The sequence below is a fragment of the Cottoperca gobio genome, chromosome 14, assembly GCF_900634415.1.
Source record: "Cottoperca gobio chromosome 14, fCotGob3.1, whole genome shotgun sequence".
NCBI classification, from domain to species: domain Eukaryota; kingdom Metazoa; phylum Chordata; class Actinopteri; order Perciformes; family Bovichtidae; genus Cottoperca; species Cottoperca gobio.
The window spans coordinates 4,187,483-4,200,417 of record NC_041368.1 but is presented as its reverse complement, the minus strand read 5'-3'; the positions used below and the strand labels follow the sequence as shown (position 1 = coordinate 4,200,417).

The following is a 12,935-nucleotide window of genomic DNA, read 5'->3' as shown; positions in this document are numbered from 1 at the left end:
AAATATAGTGATGTGGTCTAACAGGTGTTTTTGAAAATATTATTTAAATAAATTCTCTAACCATAATATAAAATGTATTTATTGATTATTATTCCACCATCCAAGAAGCATGATGATGGCAGGTCTGACTTATACAGTAAGTGTGATTGACATCAGCAACATTCCTCAGAACAAACAGTGAAGTCAGTCTCACCTTCTCGAGGAGAGCGTTCTGCCACAGTCTGAACATCATCATGTAAGTCCGGTCCCTCGCCCCAAATGAGCTGAAAAAGTGCTGCGAGAGTACACTTAACAGTAAGATGAAAGATGGATGAATTAATACGTTTGTGTTTAATAAAATGGTTTATCTCAACTGTGTCTGGGAACACAAATATATAGATTTATTTTGAACACATTCTAATGTTAATGCTTAGTCCAAATTTATAAACATTTTAAATTAACTTGCTGGGATTGTACAGTTGTGTATATGAAAGCTAAGGATGTGGAGCTGCCTACCTTTTCATTGTCAGTGCAAAGCTGGATGGCGTTGGGAATGAGGCGGGCCGTCTTCTCCTTCGTCATGAAGCAGATGTCCTTCAATCGAACCATCAGCTTGAGAGTAAAGAGCAGATGTCACTGTAGTGGTTGATTACCTCTTACCGAAGATTATAGATAATTTTCTGTGTGGTAAATCAATTTAAATATCAAGATATGTCTCTCTTCCAAAGCATTTAAATATTTTTTGAAGACTGATCCTGCATTCAAATCAAAATCCTAGTGGTAGTCAAGCACCGAGGAAAAGTGTTGCATGGGCTAAATTATGTAGAAGTAGTGATGAATATATATCACTACTATTGTCACGAACACCCAGAAATAACTCTTTGTATTATCAGAGTTTGATCCATTAGGTTTGATAATATAATGAACCATTATAATTAAATATGGGAAAGTTTTTTATGACCCAAACAAAGTCAATCCCAATGCTTAACCAATCCAGTCAACGACCCAGTGTATAGCACAAACACTAAATACTTGATATGAAAAATGAGAGGAGTTCCAGTGTCCTCACCAGGGTTTCCCATCGGAAGATGTTGCTGTAGAAACAAATCCAGTTCTCTGAGAGGTAGAGCCGTCCCTGCAGGAGGATGTCCCGCTGCAGGGCACAGGAATAGTCTGGAAGGAGTTAAAGGTTAGAGGTCAAGAAATGACAACTGTGTTTGAAAACAGACTTCTAATATTGTGCATCAGAGCTCCAAAGTGCACTTTTGGAGTGTTTATCATTTAGTTCTGCTATTAAATTACATTTTAACACTAAAGTTGAGTGATTTCTGAACGGTTTAGACCAGGGTTTTTTTAAAGTCTCAGTCTGTTTCTCCTCAGACAAAGCTTGGATAAAGGTGTCCCCTCATTCCCACGGAGTGTACGTGCTTAAATTTGCTTGATTCCTCGATGACAACAGAAAACCTTTTTCCTTAAGGGACCTTTTTTCTATCATCGAGTGAACTGACGACCCCTGACTAAGTGACATGTTTGATGGATATTTCACATTATATTCAATGTATATCAATAACAGCACAGAACACAGATAAAATGTACAGTTTACCCAAATAGTGAACGCAGGAAGTTTGTGTAAAACAAGCGATTTGGATGAATTTCGAGCAGATTATTTTGTGTGAATATTACATCAGAAATGAGTCTCCTGTTATATGTAATAATTTTAATACAATTCTCTGTATTATCTTTTTATCTTATATTTCTAACAAGTAAACATACATAACAGGCCATAATTCAGTGTTTTCTTCTCCCTGATGTTTGGCCAATGTTCTGTTAGCTCTTTGCTTGTTTGAACTGTGTACTTTTCTAATGCAGGACGAGGATGTTTAGCAGGGAGGGAAGGCTCTGTAAGTGTAGCAGCTTGTGTTCAGTTCTTCTTTTCTTCTTCTTTTTAAAAGTTTATATATCAAATATTTGTTTTATACCCTTTAAAATCAAGAAGGCCTCGAACCCCCCGTGAAGCTTTGGCGACTCCTTGTAGGAGTCGGGACCCACAGGTTGGGAACATCAGACACTCAACAATTGAGCCAAGATAGCCTAATATTTATGTTTGACATAACTTCAGACTACACCTAATACATTATAAAAAAGGCCTGTCACATCACGTTTATGACTCCAGGAAAACAGTAACGTTCCCCAAAACTACTGTATGTCTGAACTATCTCTTTACTCAAATCATACACATTTAGGCATTTCTATGTCATCTTCATTTGATAACTAATGTAATATTTCTTCACTTCTATTCACTGAACCTGGACCCCCACTGGGGAGGCTCGCCTCCTCCTTTGAAGACCTCTGGTTTAGACTCACCCACAATGAGGCGCTCAGTGTCAGGCAGCTGCTTGAAAAGCTTCCTGAAGTCCTCATTGCGCTGCTTGTAGGTGGGACTCAATACCTACAGACACAAAATGTGTTTGTTAGAATATACCCACACAGTGTATACATGCATACAAAACACACAATCACAGGGGCCATCGTCAGATCAATATTTACATTTGACATTCCCACAAGCCTCAACTGTACTTTGTGTAAAGTTCTACATTGTATGTTAGCAAATATTAACATGCCATGGCAATGGCTCACAATGTGAAGGTAGTTTACCTTTTCAGGAAAGAAAAATAGGTCACATATACAATAGTTTCCATCTGATGCACAGTCTAAAACAGATACGGAAATGAAGCAATGATGCAAATAAAGCGTTGGGAAACACCTTCAGGAGAACATTGGACTGTATTCTGTAGTTTGAACCAATCAGACAGCAGATTGAGCCCACATGAAAGATGAAGCTGTGCCCTGCAGATGACTCATTTTGATATACTGCAAAAAGACCAGGATTGACTTGACCTTCCGGACTGCAAATCTCAGAGATAAAATCTAACACATCTCCTTCAGCAATGTCAGAAAATGCATTTTACCAATAAGTATGTTCAAAGCCAAACCCCAACCTGCTGATGTTGACAGTTAAACTGCACTTGTCAGTAAGGAGAGAACCATAGGGCAGATAGTGTGTCAGAGCCAAAGGCTGAATTCTAAAGATTTGCATACTATATTCACTGCCAGAGGTTGCTTTAACTTTTGATCATATTTCACACCGTTCTTAACAACTTCTCTACACCATGAATGTTATTTTAACAAATAATGTCTTAAACACTTCTGATTTATAAATCCAATTCTTGTTGTTGTGCTGTGATCCGCTGCCCAGATAGAGTGACTTACAGCAGGGAGCTGCTCTGAGGTCCAGTGGGCCGCCCACTCCGCTCCATGATCCAGGTCATTCTCCCAGTTTGTCTCAGCCTCTGAGTCCAGGGCCGATAAACTCTGATGCTGCACTGGTGTCACCTTTCTTCTATTAATCCGTCTTTTGTCTTGTCTCATGCTTTTATCCTTCTGCCAACTGGTTTTATCTGTGTCTGCTTTCCCTCCCTTCATTTTGTTTCCAGGTGTAAAAAGCAGTGATTCAGGTCATCACACAAACACACTCCGGTCACACACTCATGATCTGCCTGGTGGGACAGCAGCAACAGGCTTGAGAATAAATACTTTAACTGTTGCAACAATGCAATAAAGTCTGACGGACGGGTTGATAATGTTCTCCTCTGATACTCACAAACAGGAAAGAAAAAAGAAAAATGTATAAAGTACATGAACTATGTAATGTGAGTGTTGGTTAGCAAAAGGTCAACTCCAATCTTATTCTATACTTTGTTTTTCTATCTATTTTTCTTGTCGCACACAAACCCCAAATAAGCTCTCAAGGAAAGAACTCAAAGTTGTCTTCTGTCAAAAAAAGTATCCAAAAGAAAGAAGCAGACTTTGTAAAAGATGATAGACTTCTATAAGTATTTGGAAGTAAATAAACAATTCTGATGGTAGATCCTTTGTCTCAGTATAGCTGGTGTCATCAGGTGGAGGCAGACGGTGCTTCGTTCATGATGTTCTGCTGGGTCTCACACATTGTAGATCATTCTCATCAGATCACATTGCTAAGGAACAGCCTGACTCGATGCAGGAGAAACTCATCACTTTGTGCAGAAAGTTTTCGTCTTCGTATTAGTCCATCAGCACCAAAACTCCACTCATGCAGCACACACTCCTGATGTCCAACTGCAACATATCCTTGTTGAGTACAATCTCAGGTATGACTGGAGCAACATGTGGATACATAACTCTAAGATTCCTTCTCAGTCTGTGCTCTGTGACAGCGTTGAGTGTTTGGAAACAGGAGGAGCCAGTGTGAGTGTGTGTTTGTGGTCTAAGTGAAAGAGGAGAACGAGGGCAGAGAGGGAGGGAGGTCCTAGGAGGGTCTGGGTTTACTCGAGTTCATCGGGAGAGTGTGTGTGTGTGTGTGTATGTGTGTAGTTGAGTTTTTGCTCACAGTTACCTAGTTGCTGCATGTTATGAAGAAGGCCTACTTTAAATGTTCAGTTCCATTACTCTCCTGCAAATTCTCTCTTTTCTCTGAATCTTTCCTTTGGCCTGTCAGGCAGACTGTGACCAACGGCAACCAGAACAACAGGAAGTGTAGGAACCAATGCACTTCCTGCAGAAGCTTGAGTGTGTGTGTGTGTGTGTGTGTGTGTGTGTGTGTGTGTGTGTGTGTGTGTGTGTGTGTGTGTGTGAGATTGTGCGTGCATGTTTGTATGTGTGTGTGTGTGCGTGGGTGTGTGTGTGTGTGTGTGTGTGTGTGTGTGTGTAGTGGTAAAACAAATGCTTTGAGTATTTAGTCAGAACCATAAAAGTTCTCATCATCCTTTAGTTGCTACGAGCAGATATTGTTTCGCAAAATCCGATTTTGTGGGAAAACAAACAAAACACATTGTTTGTGGACATTTTGCTGATGCGTTCAGTATCAACAGTGTACGACTCCTCATCATGTCGATATAAAAGGGTTTTAATTCTGGTGGTATTATGTTGCTTCCCAGACATATTTTCTGTTATGAATAAATGTGATTTCAGGGAGACGGTTGAGGGGAACATTTCATACAGTGAAAGTCCATTTGAAAGGTAAACCATAAATACAACATGATTTAAACAGCCAAGTGATGCAACATCTACAATATACTCTGTAATGCATGAAAAGTATTGTAAAAGTAAAATCATTTTTTAAACATAATGTCACAGTTTGTTTCTCTCTCTGTCTTTCCTCTGCAGCCACAATCCCTAGACTACAGAATATATTCATATCAACAAGGTTCTTCAAAAGTGTGCGGTGTGTGCCAAAGTGCTGATCTGTTGATTAAAACTCTCACCCTTCACAGCCATTGTAGATTCTTGCATAAAACAGACACAGATTTTGTATGAAGAGGCAAAGCAGCTCACATAGAGAGCCATTATGTATCTGTATTTCTGAAGTAAACAAATGAACATTGTCAAGTGCTATGCCCCATCGCTCTTTGTCTTTCTCTGCCAAACCTGCCAATCTTCCCTCTCTTTTGCTCTTTGTGTATCAGCCTTTTCTATTCCAGCTCCATTTTCTCTCCTCTTTTCTCTGTCTTCTTGGAAATCTCTTTCCACTAATTTCTCTGCAGAAACATGTGTGTGGGTATCATACAGGAAGGATAGTTGTCACTGCAGATTCACAGTCTTTATCACAGTTTTGTATAACAATCAGGTAAAAACGAGATGGACAGGATTCTTCCCTTTATTATTTAAAATGTACAATACTAAAACTGCCGCTAGGCTAACAGAAGAAACTTCTCACCAACCATAAAGACATGTCATGTCATTTCTCGGGGGAATTTGTGTCAACCCAGCTCATGTTGTCGTCTTGTGCTGTCCAAATACATGTATTTATTTCCCTCTTTATGCCACATGATAACTTTGCTTCTTCAAGCACTGCAATATCACAACAGGAGCTGAGAATACCTGTGAGAACGACACATCCAACCTTTATATTGTGTCATTATTTCCAACAAAATGAAAGCTTCATTCACTTCCCCACAGATGACTGAGACACATTAACTCACTGAACATTAAGCACGTTGATGCTGCCACTGTTCTTCCTTGGATATGTTGCCTTGTGGCCATCCTGATGATGACAAACTAACAGTGCACTCAGTATCCTCCCTATGATTACACTTGAAACTCCTTTAGCTCCATAGAAACCTGACAATTTAGTGCCATTACAAAATGACTTGCTTTCCCTGAACATTGAACATCAACAAGTCTTATGCAGTAGCAGGTATTTGGATTGTTGTAACATGAGCCTCCACTCATAACCAGGCTCAAAACCAAGCACTGACATAACTGTATGTGTATCCCTTATTCTGAACTGATCTGTCAGTGGCCCACTACCACAACACCGAGCAATACCATCTCACTTCCAGAAAACCACACCGTGGTGTCTGGGTGACTTGAATGCAGGATCCCATCATCTACAGCCATGTAGCCTTAAGGCTGTGACATAGTGTTGTATGGCCACGACACAAGCAATAACAGTGTGTGAAAATGTGACTTAAGGAAAGGACAAAAAAGGGGAACAGTGATGAAAAAGACCAAACATGTCCCACGTCCTGCAGAGAAAGAGACACACTGTGAGATGCAGTTTGACACTGGTCAGCTACAATGTTTCTTTTTGTCTGTTCACCATCGCTTTTCTGCTGAGGCCAAACACAAGCTGGGTGAACTATGACACAGGCGATGAATGGACGCCTGAGAAACTCTCCACCCACCCACATACACAGTGTGGCCCGCTACAGACACACACAGAAATATTCACAAATACGAACAAAGATCCACACACAATGGGAAAAGTCTCACAAGAAAACTGATATTTTTATTGGGAATTAAGAGGAATTAATTTATTGGCTGGATGCAATTTTGCTCTAGCTTTGTGTGAAAACCAAAGATACATAACAGGTTGTCTCTGTTTCTCACTGCTGCTGCTGTTAGTCTCTATTTCTCAGCAGTTGTGTTACTTTCTGTTATGTGTAGGATGGTATTATCTATATTCACTCCCTAAAAATGTTTATCTCTGTTGATTTCCTCTTTTGCTACACTGAAGACAATCTGCCAGTACATTGAAACATTCCAGCTCTCCTTTCCTGTGAGGAGGCTGAAACAATGATGCTCTTATATACTGATCGTCTCATTTGTTCATAGTATTAATCTAAGGTTTCAAAGACACTGTGTTGTTGTTTAAATGTAATGCATGAAGAACATTTTACAAAAATACTGCATTTATTACATATAATATATAAAGAATTTATGTTGGTCTTCTCCATAACAACTCAAAGGAAACATGTTCAGCTCTTCATCCAAACAGCCGTTGTGGTTAACATGGACATCTAAACATTTCTGTTTTTAGGGACGAATGCAGGTCATATAAATCAATCATATTCTGATATTATAAAGACATCACATCACAAGTAGATAGCACATGAAACAAATAAACTTACATTGTACCAGCTCTGACTTTTCTGTCACATCCAAGTGTGGGTGAGGTGGTTGGAACAGAGAGAAGAGCAAAAGACAAAAAGAGAGAATTGAATTAATAAAATGATTTATAGCAATACATTCTTAACAGTGTACTTTATTGCATAAAACCTCAAGCAGATGTTTGATAGAAAGATCCAGTTGTACTCGGTGAGATCGTGTCTTTAAAGTAATATCACAGATGGCCCATGTCATGCTGGAAAGAGCATCAATAAACGTAGAAAACAAATGACATGCAGATGTGAGAATGAGGTCAACAAACCGATGTGAACACAGGTGTTAATCTGAAATATAGAGATGACAGTTTGGGAGAAGTGGTCTTTTGAGAGGTTTGACATCAAACTATAAATGTATACATTTTGGCCATTATTTTGTTTATGTAAATATTTATGGTGTATATGTTTAAGATAATAAGTAAAAGTGGAGGAGGACACTAGTGCTCTGATGGGAAAATCACGACATCGAAGAATCTGAGAATCAGTATTTTGGGTTCTAACAACCTGACTGCCCACTCAAGACATATAGTGCAGTTGTATAACACTACACTGGAAAATATAAAGACTTTATGAGGGATGCTTATGTGACACTCTATGTATCTCAGACTCACTTAACTGTTTTTAGGTTGGTTGAAAAAGTGACAGCCCTGACAGAAATGATAATACACATTAACTTGTGGAAGACAGACGACTGTAGAGCTGGGCGGACACTTTTCCGCTCTGTAGTGGTGGATTTATTCAAATTAGAAGAAGAAATCACACAATATTCAAACAGGTTGAGGCAACCTTTGATAGCGGGATAAATAGTTTAGCAGTGTAATAGTTTAGTTTAGTGTCCCAGAGAGAATAGGTTCCAGGAAAGAGAAAAGATCCAAAAAGAATTTTGCTTACTTTATTATGCCGCTTGTGAAACTATTGCATGCATGAGAAGGAAAGAAAGAAATAGATTCAGAAACAAAGACATGGCAAAAGGATGAAATAAAAGAGTCTATGACTTGAGTGGTAATTAGCAGAACGTATACAACCACAGATATACGTTTTAAAAGTAAAGAAAACGCTATAGAAAGGAAATGAGCAGAGATCGTGTTCATTGACATGGAATGAAGTTATGAACGAGGCAGCAATGATCAATAATCTGGGTGCATGTAATGTGCGTGCATTTTACTCTTTTGAAAGGACAACAATTAGATTCCTGCTGCATTGTTTTGTGTTACTACTGACAGAAGTAGCCTTACAGAACAGCTGTTTCCGCTTTTTAGGAGTTAATATGTGGGAGGATTGTTCACCTCAGCAATATATGAAAAGAGAGGATGCTCACTAAAAGTCCTCTAATCTGTGACCCCGGGTGATCAGCAGTGTGTGTTGTGTATGCTGCTCAATATGTTAAGTAATAGAGATCAACTAGCATCCCAATGTGTTATTTAGGACATGATGCTGATTATGTATTGACCACAAGAGGGCCATGATACTGTGCTTTTACAATAATGATGATGAGGATGTTTCCAACATCAGCAATCAATCAGCTTTACCAACATGACAACCATCATGTAAACACTGTTCTTAGAACAGACTAGCCCCTGCATAATGTCTGCATAATGAGTAAATCAGTAGTGCACACTACCTGCATCATACCTCTGAACAACTACACTGGTAGCAACATCACAGTAGCTAAATAACAGGAACAATTTGAGATACAACACAGTGATTTAATATCACTGTTTGTACAAACAACATTTACATGATGTGGCTGTGTGTGGATAAGCATTATCACACAGAAGTACAGAATCTCCTTTTCCTTTCTCCGTGCCAATTGTGAAGCTACACAACATTTGTTAACATCAACATTATGAACCTTAACCAGCCATGCGGTATATATTTAACAGCCAGCAGGTAGACAGTTACACCTCTCGTCTCAACCCTTGGTGGATAATATGCAAGTAAGATGATTCCTGGTTGCATTTGCCCCATCGATCCACACTTCCTATTCAAAATAACTCTTTAGCAATATATTATCTATATATCTTTGTTACTTTAGCTGACTACCACTATTATGCGCTGTAGTTGTCATGACAATGTCCCCTTAAACAATAATGTGACCGACCTCTACTTGACCTGGTGTATTGCTTCGTGTCACCAAGTAAAAGCACATCAGTGTGAAGCTAACCCAATGCTTCTCTCTGCTCACCTTGGAGTTCTTGCAACCGCTGCGGGTGCTGGTGTTAGTGTGATGGACAGACTGGGAGTAGGTGCGTTGGTGTATGGAAGTCTGTTGCTGTTCAGTGGTGGTGGGCGAGCGGTCCGAGGCCAGGTCTGAGGAACCCTTCTCCACCATGGTACAGTCAGCATCGGGGCTCAGCTGTGGCGTGGACGCGCGGGAGCGCTTTCGCAGGACAGGTGAGCAAGCAGGGGTGCTCCGATTTGAGTTGGTGGCAGTACTGAAAAGAAGAGAAAGACCTTGAAGCTTTTTCTGAATCACTCTGGGACATCAGCAGGCCTCACAAATACACCTGTAACATTTACAGTTTACACTTTAAAATGAAGTTCAATATTGATGCCAACTAAAGAAAACATAAAGTATAGGTGTATACGTGGCCAAAGCTTACAGCTGTATGAATGTCTTTGACCACTTTTGTGCAGCTCATCATAAAGTTGTTTGCAAACAGTTGCTTATTTACACATCCAGCAAACACAGAGCAACAATAGCTTTCGTTGGGAGTCATGTTTGTGTCCACTCCTCCTTTTTGTTTTGGGCTCCACCACTCCTGAGAAAAAATATCTGTCTCTTAAGCTAATGCTCAATGCAAGACAAAAAGAAACAGTGTTCATCCACAAAAGTTGAAACGCACCCCTAACTGCGCTGCCAAGCAAACAGCGTCTCATTGCTTCTGTGCTGTTTGCACATATTTAAATGAGGCAATGTGCAAACATTTTTACATACATTGACAGAGATCAGTGCTAATAGCCACACACAGTTACAGTGAAATTATTAGTGTCTTCAGAGAGTTGGTGGTAACTGAAGCATATACTGACAGCCTGGGACATTAAATCCCAAGTATAGTTTCTCTCTGTCATGTTAGATGTCTGCATTTTGTTGGCCAGGACCTGCAGCTCTCACTCATTTTTGTTTTTGACTCTGCCAATGTTCTGCCTACTGTGTTTTTGGTACAAAGGCAAAATGTATACATTTGCAATCAGAAGCAAAAAAGGGAAATTGTCATCAGATGCTTTATGGGAGTGTTTGCGCTGTAATATCATAATCTTTTGTGAATGGGACCTCAAGAAGGGGCAGATAGCAGTAGCCAAGTGATGCAAAACTATCACCGGATGCAATCTATTCTTTGAGAATTTGCCCGTCATTGTCCCACTTTGAAACCCACATTAGAAGACCAGAAATAGTAGAATCAGTTATCAGAAAAATCAGATCAAACGTTCTCCTGTGACTCAACTAGAGATTCCTATCGGCTTCTCATTTAACGCCAGGAGCTACAGCCCGGTGTCACTGCTTCAATCTCTGTGTCGGAACATCTAACACAGAAAACTAAGACAGATACACAGTGAGGCTGGATGTCACCTCCCCCTGCACTGCAGCCCTCAGTCAAAGGTCAAATGACAAACAGGACTGAGCCACAGAGGTCAATCTAGTCTTCCTGTCAATCCAGACATTAAGACATCAGTAGTTAGTGCATCTTTTATCAACAGCTGGTTTACTGCCATTGGAAAAAAGCACATGTTGTGATGCCAGTATTGACGACACTGACTCACTCTATATAACACTCCTCGAAGCACTACAGTTATGTAATACTTAATTACTAGATTACAGAAGACTCTTCCATTTTAAATCCTCATGCTTTACCTTGAATAAGTTGAATAAATATGCAACAACATCCTATATAATTTAATAATTAATTTATCAATGCATTCGTCGCTCGGTGCAGATGTCACCGAGAACATGCCAGCCAAACATCACACACTTTTCTGTCTGCAGATACACACACCGTGATCATGCTGCGTGGTGGGGTAGAAAATGACTTGATGTGGCTTGTGTCTCACTAACCCAAGCTTAACCATCTGATGCAGCGGACATGGTGGGATATAAAATGGTGCAAGGTGACACATCTTTCCTCGGTAACACACACACACACACACACACACTCCTGTAAGCACAGAGCGACAGGGACACAGGGATCCGGGAAAAGGCATTATTAGGAGAGACCAACCTGGCAGCCATGGAAGACTCAGCCCACAGCATCAGACTCTACCTGCTTCATTCATCCACTCATTCAGACAGCAACATCAGCAGAAGAGGGGGAGACAAGGAAGCAGAGAGAAGAGAGGAGGAGGAGGAGGAGGAGGAGGAGGATGGGGCTGCCTCGCAAAATCCGTGCCAAAGAGTCCATGCATGGGGGTTGGTAAACAGACAGTTACACAGCCCCCCTCCAAGAAATGCAGCTCAGAGGGTTGAAGAGACCAATGCTTTATGCTTCTTTGCTGTCTCCCTCCTTTATTTTTGCCCTCTCTTTTTCTTCCGGCAGGGTGATCCAGAGGCTCCTGCTGCTGCTGCAAAGCCCGCCCTTTTTCAGCCCCCTCTTCCGACCCACTATGCCGTGATTGGATGCCAAAGCGGAGTGCTGGAGACTGCTCCTGTTGTCGCTTTGCACAGTGGGCTTCATCATCACATGCACAAGGTGACTCCCACTCCTCACTAATTCATGAGCTTCATGAATGAAAGCTGCTGACGTGGATTAACCCTCACTGTCACACCATGCTTCCAGCCCCTCCCCATTAAACAGACCCACACACACGCTTTCATCTTTTCGACTGCTTCTTTCCTTCTCCTGTCTGCTCTCACATCTGACTCACTTAAATCTTACCTTTCAGTGTCTGTCTTTATTGCCTCCTTTTCTCTATTGCTTGGGCTGATCAGACTGTAGTCAGCTCTACTCCATTCATCCCTGTTCCATGCATATACAAAAAGGAATTCCTCTGTTTGTTTGATTTTTTTGTTCATAATATGGGCAATGGGGAATATTAAATATAACTTACAATGAGATGCATTCAATGATAATGTCCAGCTGCTTCCTCTGTGACAGTAAACCCACAACAAAAAACAGCAACTAATCTGTCAGGTTTGTAAAACCTGAGGAGATCTTGGCTCCCTTCACTGACATGGATAGACATCATAGGAAGTGCAGAACAAACACACAAAATACTGGTAACATTTGTTTTTGGCTCTCAAATCTATAAGCGTCTGAAATGAAAACAGGTAGAATTTAATTGCTTTGTACAGTCCTACACATATATGTTCATCATGTCAGCAGACTGTATGATGATGCAGTCAGCCAGGACAGTTGTTTTTTAGATGTGCATGTTCTTCAGTACTTTACCGGTTTAGTTATTCTCTCCTATTCTATTTAACTGTGTGCATTGCATTGCATGCAGAGAGCGAGAGAAGACACTGACCTCTGTCTGACC

At 40.5% G+C, this 12,935-nt stretch overlaps 1 protein-coding gene across 5 annotated transcripts in view; it reads right to left on the bottom strand.

Annotated features, from left to right (window-relative positions):
* LOC115019234 (protein Aster-B-like) overlaps positions 1–11,733 on the bottom strand; it is a 32,006-nt gene extending 20,273 nt beyond the window's left edge. For 4 of the 5 annotated variants that reach the window (XM_029448690.1, XM_029448691.1, XM_029448693.1 and 1 more), the window contains exons 1-7: positions 11,681–11,733; positions 9,649–9,898; positions 7,431–7,451; positions 2,344–2,428; positions 1,049–1,152; positions 496–591; positions 194–274 (exon numbers count right to left, since the gene is read on the bottom strand). In XM_029448690.1, coding sequence (XP_029304550.1) covers positions 194–274; positions 496–591; positions 1,049–1,152; positions 2,344–2,428; positions 7,431–7,451; positions 9,649–9,898; positions 11,681–11,712 — 669 coding nt within the window. In that variant the 5' untranslated portion in view covers positions 11,713–11,733. Of the gene's footprint in view, positions 1–193; positions 275–495; positions 592–1,048; positions 1,153–2,343; positions 2,429–3,249; positions 3,777–7,430; positions 7,452–9,648; positions 9,899–11,680 lie in introns of those variants that run through there. The other variant, XM_029448695.1, reaches the window with a different exon arrangement.
* Positions 11,734–12,935: the final 1,202 nt, after the last annotated feature.